The following is a 19368-nucleotide window of genomic DNA, read 5'->3' as shown; positions in this document are numbered from 1 at the left end:
GGGTTAGGGTTTCTTCTCCAGTTTGATCCTGGCATTGAACTCTACCAACCATAGAGCACAGTGTACCTTTTCTCTTAGGGCTGTCCCTTGGAGTTTGCCAGAGCTTCTAAAATAAGAAGAGAATTTCTGGCCACATATTCTATATTTCATCAAATCTCAAAAGCCAGATGAGCTGCACAATTACTTTATATATAATCACTACAGAAAAAAACCCACTGGCAGTCAAATGACACAGTGTCTTACCACTTAGAATTTTTATTATGCTCTTGTTGAAAGGATTCTTCTGAAAGACTTGACAGATTTTTGCACAAAAACATAGAAGGAAAAAGGAGCGGGATAAATTGGTTATGACAAAGACATTTTTGTCACAGGGGCCAGCCAGCCAGTGGTGACTGTAAGACACTATCAAAGCTGCATTCCGATTTAAGAGATACTAAGGTATAGGAAAAAATGCATCTTAGAATCGGTTACGTATGGCGGTTACCTTAAACATTGTTAAATTTTTAAGTTTACTTTCAAGTATCATTTGGGGGAATTATTTATGCCAGGCCTGCACCCCAAGTAATTTAAATTGCCATATAGGATGCCAGGAGTTTCTGAAAATCAGTCCTGTGCCTGAGTCCCATGAGCTCTCAGGGCTGACAGGGTGGCACTGAGGAGGGATGACAAGTGTGACATGTGCAAAAACCTCGCAGGGGTCACAGTCATTGCTTATAAGTACCTCTTGTGTCACTTTCAGATGCAAAAAAGAAATGTGCACACACACACACTGGGGACTGATAGTTACACTCCTTTATACTCTCTATGGGGATAAGACCAGGTGAAGGGCTCATGTGCAAGTGAGTGGTAGTGAAACTCAACGTTTCATTTTTTTGTTTTTTAAATCTGGAGAGATTCTGTAGCCTCAGGTTTTCATATTGGCTGGAGTTTAATTTCTTGGTGTTGATCATCTCAACTTGTATTACTCTGTAAGTTGAATTAATTAACTGTAATTAGTCTCACTGAGTTAAGGAAAGAATTCACAGAAAAAAACAATGCTTGGCTGGCCCAAACTGTCCAGTTGCACCCGTGCAGGAGCCCACCAGGGATGATTTTCAGCAGCAACCAGCATGGCTTGAGTGCTTTTCCCTGGACTCAGCACCTTTTAAACTACTTTCTGCGCTTATCTGTCCCATGTCATCCTAACTGCCCTATGAGCTAGGTGTGAGTACTGTCCTGGAACCTTTCAGGGTTGAAAAGGTGAGGCTTGACAAGGTTAAATGCTTACTGACGGTAGTAAGTGGAATCCAGTGCAGTGCACGGAATCGAAGACTCTGGAGCCCAAACTCTCCAGTTACTGCTATTTTGGTCCTTGGAAGAGCCCAGCCTTGAGCTGAGCAGCAGGGACACCAGCATTAAGTTAGATTGGTCCCTTATTCTGTGGTGTGAGCCATGGCCACCAGGTGGTGCTGTGGAGGAAGAAATAACAGATTCTGGTTTCAACTTTAATCCTCGCTCATGTTGGTTAATGTTAATATGAAACATGTTTGGGAAGCTTGACCAGTTATCTGCTTTGTTAAGACTCTGTAACTTAAAGTCTAAAGGCGGGAGTGAAGGATATAAAGCAGATCTAAAAGGAAAGGATTCTTCTTGGCATTGAGGAGTTTTTTGGTATGAAAATGAGATATTTTAATTATTTTAAAATTCAGTCTGGCAAAAGAGATTATTTTAGAGATATAAAAATTATTAGTGAACACTTCAGGCAGACTATTTCATTACAGCGGGCCAGAAACATATCATTAAGTATTTCCAAGGTCTTTGAATGGAAACAAGAGGAGCATGTGAGCTGAGTTGTCAAGGACCCTGTCATTAAAATGGATGAGTAAGAGAAGCCAGGTCCTAAATTAATAAGCATTCTCATTTAATAATTTAACACACCGAAATTGAAAAATTGTCTAAGCCATTGGCTCTTCAGGCAGTATGTCATTCTCCTCACGGGCTGAATAAAGTAAATCGTTGGCATTAAGATGCCTCTAAATTAATTAAATTGAGCTGGAGTTTACATGAGTCACTGAGCCCTGATTCTGGTCTTGAGTATTGGGTATTATTTTCATCTTCTTGGACCAGACAGATTCTGGTTTCCTAAGTACATTTATCTAATTTAGATTCATTTGTAATTATTGTTCATTTTATTTATTTATTTTTCCTTCTTTTTTGGGTTTCCTGGGCGATATCACTTTAGCATGCCAGCGCAAAAAGAGTCCCTTTTTGAGAAGCAAAAGCAAGGACAAAGACAAGTCTCCAACGACCCACCCAGCTCTCTCTAAACGCCTGCGGTTCTGGTCCTCCTCCGACATCCCATCCTCTCCTAACGAGCCTCTCTCTTTCTCAGACATTGGAGATTTCTAACCCCTTTTCCTTTATCATGTGTCTGCATCATGTATCCACCTTCATTTCTGAAATTCAAACAAACCCAAAAAAAAAAAAAAAAAGCCAAGACCTAAAGGCCAGGTGGCCTATAGTGGACCCTACTCCTGTCCCAATTCCAAGCTTAAAGTAGCCAGCGTGGATTCTGATTCAAAATAGAAGAAGAGTTGTCACACTCCCTGGACTGTTTCTTCACAGTGTTAGGGGAGCCTCAGGATATACGTGTACATGTCCTTGGGCCAGGATGTCCATACTAAGTAAGTCAAGTGGCCGTGTGCTTCCACCCCTCTCTTGCGCCTGCAAGCTTATATTGTGCCTTTGTGTCCAGCAGAACCGGTCCGTGGCTGCTGTGCTTCCTAAAATATACAGCCTCTGTCAAGTAAGGTTTTCTTTTTGCAGACTTATTTTTAAAGCAGCTAAATTTAAAACCACTGCCCTTTGTTCCTCATCCTTTGTCAGAGCACTGAGTTATTGGCTTTGCTAAAACAGCCCTTTTTAATGTGTTCTGTATGTTGAAGGATTGATTGCTCCATTCAAAGACTTTGAATAATTGCATTGATTCTGCCCAGCCCGAGTTCAGCCCAGAATGAAGTTTTATGACTGTGCTGTGGTTCTCTGACATCTTGGATGCTGAAGTTAAGACAGTAGGGCCAGAAAGAACATCAACACCCAGATCACGGCCGGAGCAGGAAAAACGCTGGCCAGCAAAGTCATTATCTGCTGCAGGATTTCAGCCATTTCTATACCATCTTCTTGATTTTTGCCATGTCCCTATACAACCTATAGGATTATTTACATACTTTCCCTGAGGTTGACTCATAGTTCTCAGTTACATTTATTTTAAAAGGAAAGATTATTATCAATACTATAAATGGAAAATGAGCATCACCATAAGAACAAATACATAACTGTAAAAATGTTAAAGTTGGTTAACATGCCACCGACTCCATCTCATCAACCTGCTCTGGGAACCTTGGGCTGCTGCAGTCTTGGGTCCTCCAGGCCTTTGGCTTCCACGCATGATGCTGAGATTGTGCTGTTTCTCTGTCTGCCGCTCATGCTAACTGTTCGCTCATCTCTGCCTCCCCTTTGGATCCTCACTTCAACATCACCTGTCCCAGTTCATTCCACCAAACTTGAATCTTGCTTCTCATCAAGGTTATCTTTCAAAATCCAAACTTGCCCTTGATTTCACATTGTAACATCTGGGTGCTTAAAACCATACAGTGAGCCCGGACTTTGAATGGCTTAGAAGGGCAGATGGGGCAGATGTGCAAAGGAGCCAAATTTGAGCAGTGAGGCCTAGCTCTGGATCCGTGGCCTTTGGGGGCACGTGGAGTGGGACATTTTGCAGAATGTTTTGTCATCTGTTAGGGACTCCAACCATGTTAGTTTTTATCTTGTATTTGGAGATCACATCCTCTCTCCTGTGGGGTAGTTGGTTTGGGTTTTGTTTTGAAATTTTTTTTTTTTTTTTTTTTTGGCCAGGGCTGGATTTGAACCCGCCACCTCCGGTATATGGGGTCAGCGCCCTACTCCTTAGAGCCACAGGTGCCACCCTGTTTTAAATATTTTTTACGTGTGATTTTATTTAATACTGACAAGAATTTATGTTCATGGTAGAAAAATCAAGAGATTGCAGAAAAGCACAAGATGTAAGGTGAGAATCATCTTGCGGTCTCACCATGCAGAGATGAAATCTTCTCTATTTAAAAACTACATATCGTGAGTTAGGTAATACATGGTAAAACATGTATCTGAAGTCCTAAGTAAAGCCGGTGGCAGATCTTCAGATCCTTGGCTGCAGGTTGAGACTGGTCCTGGGCAGACATCTGTTAGGATCTGTATAGGTTGGGGATTGATGTTCTTGACACTCCTCCGTGGGAGGTGTGCCCTCTGGCTGGTGTGTTGGATGGATTTTATCAACAGTTTCATCCTCTTCAGTTCTCCCCTCGTTTGCTCCCAGCCTTTCACAGTTGGCAGTATGACCCATCATTAGAGCCAGAGGCACCCTCTGACCTAGGCCTAGAGACCGCACCCCCATTTAAATTTTGGCCCAGGAGCCTGACAGCTCAGCTTTTGTCTCTGTGGTCCTCGTGCCCTGCTGCCTCTGCTTCTGGGCCTTGGTGTGGTTCCCCCAAGCCTGGGCACAGGATTTGGCAGCCTCATTTCTCGATGTCCTCTTCTGGCCCAGGCCCTGGGGATTTAAAGCCAAAGCGAGGGTCCCCACACGGAGGCAGCCTTGACCGCACAGATGCCCCTCCTGACCCAGCCATGAAGTCCTGGCCCTCGGAGCTGGGCTCCCGGACCTGCTCATCATCTTTGGCCCCTACCACCACCCCTTCCAGCTCCAACCCCCTCTCCCGGCACCCAGGCCGCACCAAAGGTGAGTCGTGGACTCCTTCAGAAGGGTGAGCATTGGGGCCTGGTGTCCTAGAGACCCCAGGCTATCTGAGGCCAGGGGTATGTGTCCCCCTCTCAGGCCAAGAGATAGTGAGCAGAGTGGTTATGCTGGCATCACAGACACAGGTTCAAACCTTAGTTCTGCCTCCTAGCCGAGTGACTTTGGACAAATAAGTTATCATCTAGAGGCCTGTCCTAATGGGAAAAGCATCAGAACCCACCACCAGCATTCAGGAAGTAGTGACACCAAGTAGCTTCGGTGAAGCTAGGGCTGAGAAGCAGAGTTTGGGCTAAAACCAGGCACCTGTCCTTACCCCCTTGGTAGAAGTTTGGAGATTTCTTTCTCTAGAGAGAACAACTTGGACTTTGGGAGCTGGAAGTTCACTGGCACAGTCGAGACAGGTGTTTGTACTGGAAACAAGGGGATGCAGTGAAATGTTTGCAAACTCCCTGTCTCCCGGCATACTGAGAGCTATGTGTGTGCACACCCTTCAGTATGAGATGAAAACACTCTTTGAGTAATTGCATGAGCTTAAGAGATTCTCAAAATGGCTTAGATCTTGCCAGGTGACACCATGGAAGTTCAAGGATTCCCAGACACCTCAGGAGAGTCTCTCACCCCAGAGATCAAAACTAATGCAAAAGGCAGCTGGAGTAAACAGACATTAAGCACAGAGATGAAACCTTTAAGACGCCCGTCCTTCATATGGTCAGAGAAGGGAGACTGTGAAATGAGAGCAGGATGCTATAAAAAGGAGCAGTGGGAAGGAAGAAGAGCATTTGGCAATTTAAAATATGCAGACAGAAAGGCAAAGATAATGCTTAAGACTGAAAAAAGACATTCTGCTTGTAATTTAAGAAATAGAGAAATACTCAGAGAAACAGCTAAAGGAATTAAAAATGATTGGCTCTGGGTGCTGGAAGTCTGAGAGAGCAGTACCACCCACTCTTGGAGCTCCGAGTGTGCCTAACCTCGGCTTGACAAGCAAAACAAAGCAATGCTACAGGGGACCCTGGAGCTCCAGAGATCCATAGCTGGTGGGCTTGTAACTGTCTTTGCCATGGAGACCCTATCATTGTATTGGAGGGGGCCCAGGGTCCGCTCTGGGATAGAAACTAATAGGCTGGAGGCGTGGAACATCTGCCAGTCTTCCCAGAAAGGCCAGTTTATTGATGGCCTTGGGATTCCTGAGTCTTTGTCTGGTTGGGAAAGGTGAGTGCACAGTAAACTCGAAGGAATCAGCCTGTCCTTCTTGTAGATTCCAGTTCAGCTTCTTTTTCTTTCTTTTCCTTCCTCCTGCTACCTGAAGACAATGTAACCCCCTAAAAAGTCTTTGATGGCTGGCTCTGTGGCTCCCCAGGGTACTAAATATTCAGTTCCTCTTGCATTATCCTTAGGCCAGAATTCACCATTATTCTTCCCCTTGGTCAGTGCACAGGTTAAATGGGATGGCAGAGTTAGGGTTGTCCCAGCAGGGGAAGCCCAGAGGGATAGGGGAGGCAGGGCCCAAAGGCACAGTCTGAGTCCCCTCCCTCATTCCCAGGGGCTGGCCTGGGGTTTCTCTGTGGATGGTGCATGTCCTAGAACCCTGTGTCACCAACTTTGTGTTCACCATAGGCTGTAATTCAGATGACAACCTCTGCGAGCCATTCCTAGAGCTGGAGCTCAGCCACAGGCAGTATGGTGAGTGTGCACCCTTCAGCCTGGTTCTCACACTTGATTTTGTCAGTGGTACATTTTCTTCAGTCTAAGTCCAGTGTGGAACAGTGCAAAATAGGTGAAAGTGGGAAGGGGGAACCCATTCCATGTCCTCCCCAGGGGCCCTAGCATGAGGTTTCCCCTTACCTCCAGTGGTGGGAAGTTCACTACCTCCTAATCATTGCAGTTCTGGAAGCTCTGACCACCACTACCACCCCCTGCCCTTTGCGTTCAAGCACCCATCCAGGTTTGCCAGGAAGGTCTCTCTCACTGTCCTCACTTGGGTTATAGCTGCCTGTAGTAGCTCTTGAGTTGTATTTAGTCTTAGAAATTGTTACAAGTGCTTGTCATTTGATTTAGGCGTATTGTCAATTTCTACAAATGGGAAACAGTTGAAGGTACCAGACTTCTCAAAAATTAAAAGCTGTTTTGGTTTGTTTTAATTTTTGAAAAGCAACCCTAAAAAGGTGGAGGGGTGGAAATCCTAAAAAAAACTTCTCAAAGTTTACGTTGAATCCTGCTTGCTTCTGAAGTGGTCGGTAAGCACAGGAGCCGGTGTTCTCTTCTGCCCTATCTGTTGTCTAAAAAGTTCCACAGTGTGGACACGTGTCCATACAAACATAAGACACCTGTAGTTCACAGGAGTAAAGACCGGCCCCGTGATGGGACAGTGTGACACAGGGGCCCCTCTGCCTGGTGTGAAGGCTAAGACAACAACCAGAATCTGTGGCCTCCGTCCTGGATATGTCACCAAATAGCTATGGCTGTGACTGGTCAGCTGACCAAAGGGTTTTCTTCACAAATGTTCTGATTCCTCTGACTTCTTTTATCGAGAAAGAGAATAGAAGGGGATCCGTGATGCAGTGCTTGAAAAACAAAGGTGCTTTCTGGGCCCCCTGACTGATAACAGTTTCCTTGTACTGAAACTTACTCCTTTTTAAAGAGAGACGTGCATGTGTTTATCTCAGACTTTCCCTTTCTGTTTTCACACTTCTCGTGAACACCAAGTGCATTATGGCTCATCCCCAGACAGTGTTTGCTAACAAGTGTTTCCAGATGCCTGCTGTTTGCAGAGCTCACCAGCACTTGGGAACCCAGTACCCTGTGGGTCCAGGAAACTTGGGCGAGGTTTCCTTGGGAGAACAGCAAGCAGATGACCTCAGGGTGTGTCTTGTAGGCTCTCGGGGCTATTTGTTTGTTTGTTTTTGAGACAGAGTTTCACTGTGTGGCCCTCAGTAGATCGCTGTGGCATCACAGCTCACAGCAACCTTGAACTCTTGGGCTTAAACGATTCTTTTGTCTCAGCCTCCCAAGGAGCTGAGACTACAGGCTCCCACCACAACGCCCAGTATATTTTGTTGTTGTTTAGCAGGCCTGGGCCAGGTTCCAACCCACCCCACCAGGTCAGGTACATGTGGCAGGGCCCTAACCACTGAGCGACAGGTGCCGAGCCGTCTTGGAGCTGTTGAGCTTAGCACCTGCTGTGTGCTAAGGAGACTTGGGGATGGCTGAAACAAAGTCTCTGTCACAAGATACTCTGATACAGGGCAGGCTGCAGGGAGAAAGGCCCAAGGGAGGCCTGGAGCCCTGGAAGGGATGGCTTGTCCTTTGCAGGGGTGGTGCTGGCCTTCCCCAGAGAGGGCAGTGAGGCGCAGACGCACTTAGGCAAGCACCCACAGTGGACAGGAGGGCTGGGTTCCCTTGGCATTTGTCACCGTAAACCTTGACTTTTCCTTTTGGGGCAGGTATAGATTTGAGGCAGGTGACACAAAACTGAAGAGTAGCAAAGAGCCAGGAGAAGGGAATGCCCCTTTTCCTTCTGGGGTCCCCAGCGCCTGCTCCCTGTGGGTCACCTCACACAACATCTCCCTGTGTGCAGGCACGTGCTTGCTTATGCATACACGTGTGCAGGAGGCGCCTTGAATAGCCCATCATCTCTGTCCCCCATGGCCTTGGCAGGAGCTGTTCTCAAGTGTTCCAGAAAGCTCTGCAATAATAAGAGTGGGCCCCCTCCCAACCCCAACCTCCAGTTTACCCAGAGCAGTCCCTTTTGTCTGTGCTCCGTACTGGAGATAGTTTTAAGCTGTAACCCTAGACCTAATAAAAATAGATAACCAAGGTTGTCATTTTTTGACAGCGTGCTGTGTACTGTGCCTAGCACTCGGTGGCACTAAACTCCCTCATCCAAGTATGGAGAGAACCCCAAAGTCCTTCCTTCCTTGGGGCATTGGCCTTAGCGTTGGCATGGAATTGCTTTGGTACATAATTGTTCTCAGATTAGATGGTTTAATCTAGGATATACCCAGTCTGTGGCCCTGTAAGCTAAATGTTTTCCATTTCATTTCAGTGTCCCGGCCAAGTAGTTTAGAGAGCAGTAGAAATACATCCAGCAACAGCTCACCTCTTAACCTAAAAGGTAAGTCTTTACCTGTGGACTTTTAAAACTTTATTTGCATGTTTGGCTCTGGGCTTGTGTAGTATTCTTATAATTTAAAACATACTTAAGTTGGCTCAGCGCCCGTAGCACAGTGGTTATGGCAGCAGCCACATACACCCAAGGTGGCGGGTTTGAACTCAGCCCCAGGCCATCTAACCAACAATGACAACTGCAACAAAAAATAGCTGGATGTTGTGGCAGGTGCCTGTAGTCCCAGCTCCTTGGGAGGCTGAGGCAAGAGAATCGCTTGAGCCCAAGTGTTTGAGGTTGCTGTGAGCTGTGATGCCACAGCACTCTATCGACAGACAACGACATAGTAAGACTCTATCTCAAAAAAAAAAAAAAAAAAAAGAAGAAGGCTCAGCACCTGTGGCTCAAGCGACTAAGGCGCTAACCACATACACCTAAGGTGGCGGGTTCAAATCCAGCCCATACCCGCCAAACAACAATGACGGCTGCAACCAAAAAATAGCTGGGCATTATGGCGGGCACCTGTGGTCCCAGCTACTTGGGAGGCAGAGGCAAGAGACTCACTTGAGCCCAGGAGTTGGAAGTTGCTGTGAGCTGTGATGCCACAGCACTCTACCCCGGGGGACAGCTTGAGGCTCTATCACAAGAAAAAAAAGAAAGAAAAGAAAACATACTGAAATTAATAAGACTTTGAAATTCATTATGATGATTTCATAGGCCATACAATGTGGTATCAGGCATGGGCTTGGAAGTTATAATAGATCAGGGTTCACATCCCTTCTCCCCCATTGACCAGCTCTGAGAGCAGGTCCTCTGAGTCTCAGTTATATCATCTGTAGAATGGGGATAGTAACAGGAGTTCCATTCCACTGTGGTCAGACTACTCATACGGATGATTTTGATTGTTTGAAAATTTTTAGTTTGTTTGGTATATAATGTCTGTCTTCACGAATGTTCCCTGAGCATTTTTCAAAAAAGAATGTGGGTAATGTCTTAAAAAGATGTTTTTATTAGCTTTCCCACGACTGGCCCCCAGAAAAGCACCTGGCACATAGTAGGTGCTAAATAGACTTCTAATACCTGAGTGAGAGCTAACAAGTGCTGTGTGTTACAGCCATTGATAACTTCAATTAGCAGCTTTCCACTTTTATCTCATGTTCCTTTGTTTTTAAAAGACAATGTGAACCTCAAAAGAATTCCAAAAGTTCCTTTAACATCCAAAATTGTGCCCCACTAGGAGCGAGCCCCGGATTTGGGGGCGGAGTTTTCTTTCTATCCTATGTGAGCCAGAGGCAGTGTGGAGCCCACTGGAAGCCAGCAGGTGCGTGGCTGAAACTGATGTGTGCTTCTCTGTGTCACCTGCTCTGACCCAGGTTCCTCCGACCAGCTCCATGGCCGGTCTGAGAGCTTCAGCAGCGAAGACCTGATCCCCAGCAGAGACCCAGCCACTCTGCCCCGGGATGCCAGCACCCCAGGACGCAGCGCCCTTGGCCGTCATGAGTACCCCCCACCTCGGAACGGGCCTCTCTCCCAGGAGGGTGCCCAGAAGAGGGGTGCAGCACCTTCCCATGTGGGGGTGCGGCCCTGCTCAGCCTCCCCCAGCAGTGAGATGGTCACCTTGGAGGAATTCTTAGAGGAAAGCAACCGGAACTCCCCAACCCCTGTGAGTGGCCCAGGGCATGGAGGGGGCATGGAGTGTGGGTCTCTCTTCCCTCCCTTCAATCTCTCCCTGGCCTGGGACTGGAGTCCTAGAAAGGGATGGGTCAGGGGAGGAGAGGCCCAGGCACAGAGGTGTGAACATGGGAGGATAACAGCACTCACTGGCAGTCACCACCAGCTGGCTGCCAGCTCCCAGACGTTGGAGGCTGCTTTCCTCCATGCCTGGGAAGTGAGCTGGCAGAGCAGCTGGCCAGCACCCACCTGCAGGGGCAGGACCTCACACAAGGTTTTGTGGCAGAGCTCTGAGTACTCGCTTACCCCTGAGTCTTCTCTAGCAGGGATTGGCAAACTTTTAAGGGCCTTGAAATGGCCAGTAAGTTACATATTTTAAGCTTTCCAAGGCCACATAGCTTCCATTGTGGCTACTTAACTCTAGCACTTTAGAAAAAGCAGACACCTATCATATGCCAAGGGACAGGCCCAGCTGTCCTCCAATAAAACTTATAGATGCTGACATTTGAATTTCATATGATTGTCACGTGTCTTGAAATACTGTTCTTTAAAAAACAGTTATTTTTCAGTCCTTTAAAAATGTAAAACCTACTTTCAGCTCGCAGGGGTTGTGTGTGTGGGCAGCAAGCTGGATTGGGCCATAGCCCTAGTTTGCTGGCCTCTGCTCTGTGGCTCCTAACCCCAGACACCACCTGCTGACATATCTTCTTCTGCCTCCTGTCCAGCATCTTCGTTTAGCTTTTGCAAAGCGTCTTAGTTGTGCTCTGATCTCAGTCATCTGAGCTGCTGGGTTATTGAGTGAATGAAGTATACTGTGTCTTGCGGTTGAGATCATTTGAGGATCTTTAATACTTGCAATGTTTTTACTTTCATTCCCCCTAAAATGAAAGCAGTTGGACTTTTCTCTGTCCTGTAATAAGGGTCTAGCCTTTGCCAGACCACAGGGGCTGGCTCCCTGAGTTTCTGATTCAGTAGGTCCAACGTGAGTCTTGCCAAGGATTTTCCAACTTTAATAAATTCCCAGATGATGCTCTTGTAGCTGAGGAGGCACCACACTCGGAGTCACTGGTCTAACAGACTAAACGAGTGCACTCCAGAAATCAGAGGTGCCTGTGATTGGAGGGCTTTCCTTCTCAGTCCTTTCTAGTTATAAGCCCTACACTGTAAATTTCCCTTCCCTTTGGAGATCTCGGGGAGCAAGGGGCAGAGCCACTACCTGCTGCTCTGTAGCTTAGACGAGACCAAGACCATCTTGCTGCAGCAGTTTCTGTTGGAAGCTGATGCTTGGCACCCAGCAAGTCACCTTGCCCTAGCCCTGCTCTGTGCCTGGAAGAGTAGCCCCAGGACCCTAGCGCTCGACACACCTAGCTGTCCTACCCTAGTTCCAATGGCAGCTTCCATCCCAGAGAGCCCTTACCTCCATTTCCTGCATGTTAGTGGTGCTGGGGGTGGAGTGGTTGCCCTGGATGGGGCTCCTTCGGTGGCCACAGAGGGTGGTCTCCTGAGAATGGGTATCAGAGACCTAGAAGTGTGCTTAGAGGAGCTGAACTGCCCATGACCTCAATGTCTTTGCCTTTTAACAACCTTGCAAGTTTGCTTTAAGAATTAAGTGAGGTTTTTGGCAGTTATACACGTGGCTCTTGTGTGGGTATAAGTGGTACCTGTGGATAGGAACAATCCCACATCTCAACAACACCCACCCAAGCTCTGGAGCATCAGATTGGCATAAAACAGCAGATTGCCCCTCATCCATTTGTTTTTGAGGGGCAAGAGTTGTTGACACATGCAGACAGCTCCTGAGCTCTGGACTGACACCCCCAACCCTCGTGTCCCATGTGAGCTCATTTCCCTTCCTCATCTGCCTTCCTCGGCCTCAGGAGAAACCCCCGTTTACAGAAGGCTGCAGTTACCTTGCAGGCTTGCAGGCTTTTGCCTCCATGGTGCTGCCTGCTGCCGGGGCAGGAGAAGGGCATCAGGTGGTAGCTTGACAGGACAGACTGGTGGGCTGGACCGCCTGGGAGCCTCCCTTCCCTGTGCAGCCCTGGTGTTCCCATCTTGGGCCGTCCACCTCTCTCGCTCCCTCCACCCCATTCTGCCTCTCTCTTCCCTTTCTGGGACTGGGAGAAAGGCCTGGGTGGTAGGGAGGGTCCTGGCTTTTTATGAGCCAGCAATTCTCACCTGTTCCAAAATGAAAACACCCCCGCACTCTGGGGAGGTGGCCACTATCGCCCCTGTCGGGGTAGGGCTCAGTCTTGTGTCCCTTGGCATATGAAGGAGCTGCTCTTGTTTCTCTTTCTCCCAGTGGCCCAAGGTGAAATCCTCAAGTCAGGCAGGAGCAGAAAGTCCAGTCCTGGCTGTGTGGGCTGTGCAGGGATGTCCTGGGTGAGGAGGCCTGAGGACTGCCTCCATCTCCCCTTCATTCCCATCCCTCCTTTTTTCTTTTTCTTTTCTTTTCTCTCCCCCCCCCCCCCCCCCCGAGACAGAATCTCACTATGTTACCTTTGGTAGAGTGCCACGGCATCACAGCTCACAGCAACCTCAAACTCTTGGGCTTCAGCGATTCTCTTGCCTCAGCCTCCCAAGTAGCTGGGACTACAGGCACCTGCCACAACGCCTGGCTATTTTTTGTTGTAGTTGTCATTGTTGTTTGGTGGGCCTGGGCCAGGTTCGAACCCGCCACCCTCGGTGTATGTGGCTGGTACGGTAACCACTGTGCTGCGGCGCTGAGCCCACCTCTCCCTTTCTCCCTTCTTCTCCATAGGATACTCCCAGCTGCCGGGATGACCTGCTGAGTGAATACTTCCGAAAGGCCAGTGATCCCCCAGCCACTGCAGGCCAGCTAGGACCATCTACCAGGAAAGAAGGGGCCAAGATGCCCACCAGCCTTGTAGCCCCCACCGTCAAGATGGCCATCACCACCCCTGAGGGGAGGTTGCTGAAGCCTGGGCAGTGTGTCAAGCCAAACTTCAGATCATCTGAGGCCGAGGCCCTGGCCCTACCCAGTGTACCCCCAAGACAGGCCCAGCCTCCCCAGAGCCTGTCTTTGGGCAGACCCCGGCAGGCCACAATGACCCCAGCTTCCCATACCCCTGCCAGCAGGAGTGCTTCCCTGAGCCGGGCCTTCAGCCTGGCCTCAGCTGACCTCCTCCGAGCCAGCGGGCCAGAGGCCTGCAAACAGGAGTCCCCACAGAAGCCAGGGCTTCCTGAGGTCTCGGGTGGCAGAGAAACAGGCAGCCACACCCTGCAAAGCACCACACTCCCCAACTCCCACAGCCTGGCCCGGGAACGGACCCCATTGGTGGGAAAGACTGGCGGTTCCTCTCAGGGTCCCCGCAGCCGGCCACTGGACACGAGGCGCTTCTCACTGGCTCCACCAAAGGAAGAGAGGCTGGTCCCCCTGCAACAGTCTGCCACCGTCCCAGCCATTGCCACTGCAGGTGGTGGCAGCGGCAGCAACTCCCAGCTCCAGCACTTCTCACCTGCTGCAGCCCCAGCTGCCAGGACCAAGGCCAAAACCCCTCCACACTCTGGGGAGGTGGCCACTATTGCCCCTGTCCGGGTGGGGCTCAGTCTCTCAGAGGGAGATGGGGGCCTAGGGCAGAGCTGCAGTGAGGGGCTTCCAGCCAAGAGCCCAGGTAGGTCCCCTGACTCTGCCTCTCACACCAGCCGGGCCCCTGAGGACTGCAGTCGGGGGAGCAGCTCAAAGAGCACGCCAGCATCCCCGGAGCCAGGAGGGGACCAGCAGACAGTGTGGTATGAGTATGGCTGCGTGTGACTTTTGTGACTCTGGTGGATGGGCAGCTCCGAGTCTTCCCGCTACTGGCGCACCTTCTAATTCCAACAGCCTTTTCTCCTGTTGGCACCTGCAGTGCCAGGAAAGGGTTTGGAATGAGGAAGGGGGTTCCTAGCATTTCCCTTTTTGTTTTGTTAATGAAAACACTGTGCCAAGCCCTAAGAGGATTACACTCCCAGGTGTGTAACGCGGCTTCTGTATCTGCAGCTTCCAGCAACTGATACTTTTGAACAAATCCACTTTGGCATGGGGACCACTTAGAACTCAATGACAACACTGACTTATCCAAAAGCAGACACTATTCAAGTGTGCCCTGGTAGAATACTCATTTGCAACGTCTTGACCTCCATTAAAGGACACACACAACACAAACACACATCCCAGGCTCACAAAACTAAGCCCTGGTGGGCCTGAAAACCCCACTCCCTTTTTTTCCAAAAGCCATTTGTCCCGGGAGATGCCCAGGCTGTTACTACAGAGATCTTAAGGGCCTTGGGCAGACCCCAGAGTCAGGCCTGCTGTTAAAAACCAGGAGTGTGGCTATTCCATTCCTGGAATCCCAAGCACTTCCCTTTACCCTGGGGCCCAGGGTGGCCTTGGACTTCTGCTCTCCTCCTCCAGCTGGCTCCTGGGCTCTGCATGATGGGCTCCAGGGGCCACACAGGCACCTTCTTTCTAGATTCCCTGGTTCACTTTTCTACAAACACTGGATCTGCCAGGCCTGGGGAGCAGGACAGAGAGAAGTCCCTGTCCAGTCCCGCTCTTGGCACATGCAAGTAGTGCACAGAGGGGACATCTGGCTGCAGCACCAGATGTCCCCGATCTCAGATGGGATGTTGATTTATTTCTGAATAACTTTTGGGGGTAGAAACCAAATTCCTTTTAATATATTATATATGTACACACTCATGTGAAATATGTATACTTTGGGGGATCTATTTATGTTCCGTTAGGAGTCATCCTTTTCTATCAGGAATCTTATCTGCTGCTTTGTGTGTTTGGTCAGATTCCTGACACATTTAGTTTCCTGTTGTAAAGGTGCTTTTCCTGGGTTGAACCAAACCTATTGATTTTTTTTTAAGATTTTTTTTTCCCTTTGATTTAATATGCTAAGAAAGAAATGGGAGACTTTTGAATGTTAACAAGATCCATTTTAGGAGTGTTTTGGGTTGTATATTAAATAGCCATTCTGGAACACAGGACAGGATTGTAATAAATGGAATGGAAGAGACACGAGTCCTGGTTTTCCTCACTGCACACTGGTAGTGGCATCAAGTGGGCTGTCGGGGACTTGGGGCTTTCTGCCTCCGCTCCCTAAGGCTCTTCCGCCACCATTGGAATCCACCACTTGCTAGTCGCTCTACATAAGTGAAGCTACTACACAGCCAACCAGGGACCAATATGGAGTGCAGAGATTTCCTATTCGTTGCTTCCCCCTACCCCAGAGTTGCTTTTTATTTTTATGTTTTTATTTTTTTCACCCTGTCTAGAGTATAGTGGCATCATCATAGCTTACTACAGCTTCAAACTCCTGGACTTAAGTGATTCTCTGCCTCAGCCTCCCAAGTAGCTGGGACTAGAGGTGCCCTCCATAACACCCAGCTAGTTTTTCTATTCTGAGTAGAGGTGGGGTCTTCCTCTTGTTCAAGCTGGTCTCAGTCCTCCCGCCTCAGCCTTCCACAGGGCTAGGATTACAGGTGTGAGCCACCCTGTCTATCCTGCATTTAATTTTTGTTTGTTTGTTTTAGAAACAGTCTCACTTTTGTTGCCCTTGGTAGAGTACTGTGGTGTCACAGCTCACAGCAACCTCCAACTCCTGGGTTTAGGCAATACTCTTGCCTCAGCCTCCCAAGTAGCTGGGACTACAGGCGCCTGCCACAATGCCCGGCTATTTTTTTGTTGCACTTTGGCCGGGGCTGAGTTTGAACCCGCCACCCTCGGTATATGGGGCCAGCGCCCTACTCACTGAGCCACAGGCACCACCCTGTCCTGCATTTATTTTTAAGTTAGCAAAAACTAAATCTCATTACAATATGCGATTCACCTTGTGTGGTGACAGTGGCTCAGCCTGAAGGGGTTCCCTTTGATTTCCCCCAGGCTGCTCAGCTAATAAATACAGAATGTTTAAATCAGGTGAATGGAAGAAGGCAGGCAAATATCCACACATGACCAAAGTTTTGGGATGTTTATCTGTCTGCCTACTATCTCAATGTCTCCTTTCCTCACCAAATTTATTTATTTATTTATTTTGGTGGTTTCCTCTTTATTGATGTGCCTCCTACCTTCCCCCCACAATTTCAGTCCTTTCCAACTACCCCCATAAAAGAAGGTAGTGAAAGGAAGGGATTGCCAGGGTTCTCAGCCCCTTGGGCAGTTAGAAAGGGAACAGAAACCAAAACAATCACTGAATGTGACAGAGATTGACAATAAAGAAGTCAAAAGCAGAGTGGGCAAGGCAGGCAGAGAAAGGGGAAGAAAGGAGAAAGGAGAGGTATAAGAGACCATCTCTTCCATTACTCCTGCTAAGAGAAGCTGGAGAGAAGGCCTCAAACATGAAGAAGTGCAGGTCCTGAAGAAAAGAGATGATGTTTGAGCCTGAAGGAGGAGGAGGTCAAGGAAGAGGGGCCACCTCTCTCTTTGTAGAATGAGAGCCCCCCCCCACCTCAGAGGCAGCAGCTTCACAGACTGTAGACACTTTCATCACTGTAGGCAATGTATAGAAAGAAATCTTCGTGGTGTTCCTGGTATAGCTGACCCATAGTGGCACTGGTAGGTGGAATGACATTGTTGACAAAGAAGAACAAGGCATCCTCAGCTCAGAGATGAATTCGCTTCCGGATCAAGAAGTAGAATTGACCAACTGTGAGATCAGAAGGCACCAGGTATTTCTTTTTGTCCAGGTCTCCTATCCGAGCTTTGGGTGCCTTTTCTACTATCACCGGGACCCGGTCCGGGTATTTCTTTTGGATCTTCTTGCCCTCAGAGTGGCACTTCTCAAACGGATGCTCCTCTTTGTACACAAACTTCATCCTCCCGGGGAACCGGGCTGGACCGGGCTGGGCTGCGGTAACCCGGCCCCAAATTTATTTTTTTAAGACTCACCGTCTTGCCTGTCTTTCCTGAGGCTCTATAATCTGCCCTTGTATCTGGCCACTCAGTGGGAACTGCCATTCACTCTACTTTAGGCCGGACTGAGCAGAGGCCGCCTGCCGTCTTCATTCTATGTGGCCTTTGCAGGACTTGACACCTGGCCAGTCACTTCCTGGAACTCTGTCCTATGACTCCCTTGGAGACAGCTCTCCGTACTGGACAGTGCCTCATTCCTTCACAGATCTTTGTGGACAGCTGCCTATGTAATCAGCCGTGGCTATTGCTTTTCCTTTCATAAAGCCCTTCAGGCCTGACCCTTCCCTCTTTCTCTCCCTGCACATTGACCACCCACAGACATGACCTATAGCCCAGCCCCTCCTGATGGTCAGGCCTGTGGTCACCCCACCTGACAAGTCTCCCCTGTTTCCCAAGCACATCTCCAAGCCTGCAAGCTGCGGGCTTGACTCCCAGCCCCCACCCCACATAGGTGGGTCTGGACTGGAATCTGGTTTCTTCTCTCTGCCACCTGTTCTCACTCTGAGTCAACCATCCAGCCAGCTCAGCTCCGTGTCTCAGACTCTTACAGACTCTTCAGTCCTCCCTAGCTGGCCTTTGGTCCTACTGGTCCAGCAGTAGAGCTCCTGCTAAGGTTACCAGTGGTCCCCATGTCACTAAACATGGTCAGGCCTCATCATCACCTCAGGTAGGTGCACTCACCTTAGGTGACCTCCCTTTTTGGAACTCTACCCCACCTGCACTGGCCACACCCAACCCCTGGCCAACTCAGTCCTCTTCAGGGCTCACCTTGCTCTAACCACGCTATTCTCTAAGCAAGCCCAGGCATCTCCACGATTTGAATTACCATCTATTCCCAAAGGCTCCAAATGTGCCCCAACCTCTCCTCTGAAACTCCAGATCTCAATATGGATATCCCAAAAGAACCTCCAATTCAAAATACAGAACATTTCACCTCCCCATCCCCCCAGCAAAGCTGGGCCTATCTGTGCTGTCTCACCAGGCCTGTCCTGTCCCAAATTCAAGGGTGTGCTGTTAGCATCAGCTGGTTTCACAGCCACAGGCAGTCCATGGGACAGTTCCAGGGCCCCATCTTCTGCTCCCAGGTGGTGTGTGACCTGATGTTGGAAGTACCCGAGTGGCAGCTGGAATACTGGGGTGAGGTCTGGCTAGAGAAAGCTGGGCTCATCTGTGAGAGAAGGTCCTAACCCTGGGGAGGACATTAAGAAAATGAGAAAAAGCAGAGGACAGCCCTCAGGGAGCACCAAGCCAAATGTTCACCAACTAGACCTCTAGGAGGCAAAGGGGAGAGACGTGTGTATGTATATGCATATATAAGTTTTCTGTTACAAATTTTAGACATAAATATGTAACAGTTTAAAATAATAAACTTCTCGAGTGGCACCTGTGGCTCAAAGGAGTAGGGCGCTGGCCCCATATGCCAGAGGTGGCGGGTTCAAACTCAGCCCCAGCCAAAAACAGCAAAAAAATAAAATAATACACTTACTATAAAATTAATGTTGCCAATTGATTTGCACAGAAAGCTTTCATTGATTTTTACCAAACTGATTTTAATGTATTTGTAGCCAACGTTTGCTTGGAACTGACATGAATGTTGGTTGAGACTTCCTTTTAGGTTAACACGTGGACAAAAGGGAAGTCAGAACTTCATTCACTGATGACATGATTTTGCTTAATCAGATAGTAGTTTCTGAGTGCTGGATGAATACTTCAATTTTTTTGTGCTATTCTCATTGTAATGACTACTGACACACTTTTTAAAAAAGTCAGATATAGGCTCGGCGCCTATAGCTCAACCGGCTAGGGCGCCAGCCACGTACACCTAAGGTAGCGGGTTCGAATCCCCAGCCCGGACCCGCCAAA

The 19368-nt window shown here is 48.7% G+C and overlaps 1 protein-coding gene, 1 long non-coding RNA gene and 1 pseudogene across 3 annotated transcripts; 2 read left to right on the top strand and 1 right to left on the bottom strand.

The window, feature by feature from the left end:
* The first annotated feature begins 6431 nt into the window (after nucleotides 1–6431).
* LOC111724193 lies at nucleotides 6432–10430 on the top strand. The gene is made up of 3 exons (XR_002772533.1): nucleotides 6432–6493; nucleotides 8856–8924; nucleotides 10289–10430. It is a non-coding gene; the product is annotated as an uncharacterized LOC111724193 (long non-coding RNA).
* A 67-nt stretch (nucleotides 10431–10497) lies between these two features.
* Nucleotides 10498–14888, top strand: LOC111724192 (protein Daple-like). Its single transcript, XM_023511586.1, has 2 exons — nucleotides 10498–10578; nucleotides 13348–14888. The coding sequence occupies exons 1-2, from the start codon at nucleotides 10525–10527 to the stop codon at nucleotides 14359–14361; spliced, it is 1068 nt and encodes a 355-aa protein (XP_023367354.1). The 5' UTR covers nucleotides 10498–10524; the 3' UTR covers nucleotides 14362–14888.
* A 1737-nt stretch (nucleotides 14889–16625) lies between these two features.
* LOC100950195 lies at nucleotides 16626–17446 on the bottom strand (annotated as a pseudogene). The gene has a single exon (XR_153305.2). The product of XR_153305.2 is annotated as a gamma-aminobutyric acid receptor-associated protein pseudogene (transcript).
* Nucleotides 17447–19368: the final 1922 nt, after the last annotated feature.

This window comes from Otolemur garnettii, unplaced genomic scaffold (genome assembly GCF_000181295.1).
Source record: "Otolemur garnettii isolate 467f Iridium unplaced genomic scaffold, OtoGar3 scaffold00020, whole genome shotgun sequence".
Classification (NCBI taxonomy): Eukaryota; Metazoa; Chordata; class Mammalia; order Primates; family Galagidae; genus Otolemur; species Otolemur garnettii.
Note: the sequence above shows the minus strand (reverse complement) of the source record. Positions and strands in the feature narration are given on the sequence as shown.

Coding starts and splice junctions, on each gene's coding strand:
- LOC111724192 (XM_023511586.1), top strand. CDS start 10,525: ATGGTCACCTTGGAGGAATTCTTAGAGGAAAGCAACCGGAACTCCCCA. Junction 10,579..13,347: donor ACCGGAACTCCCCAACCCCT/GTGAGTGGCCCA, acceptor TCTTCTCCATAG/GATACTCCCAGCTGCCGGGA.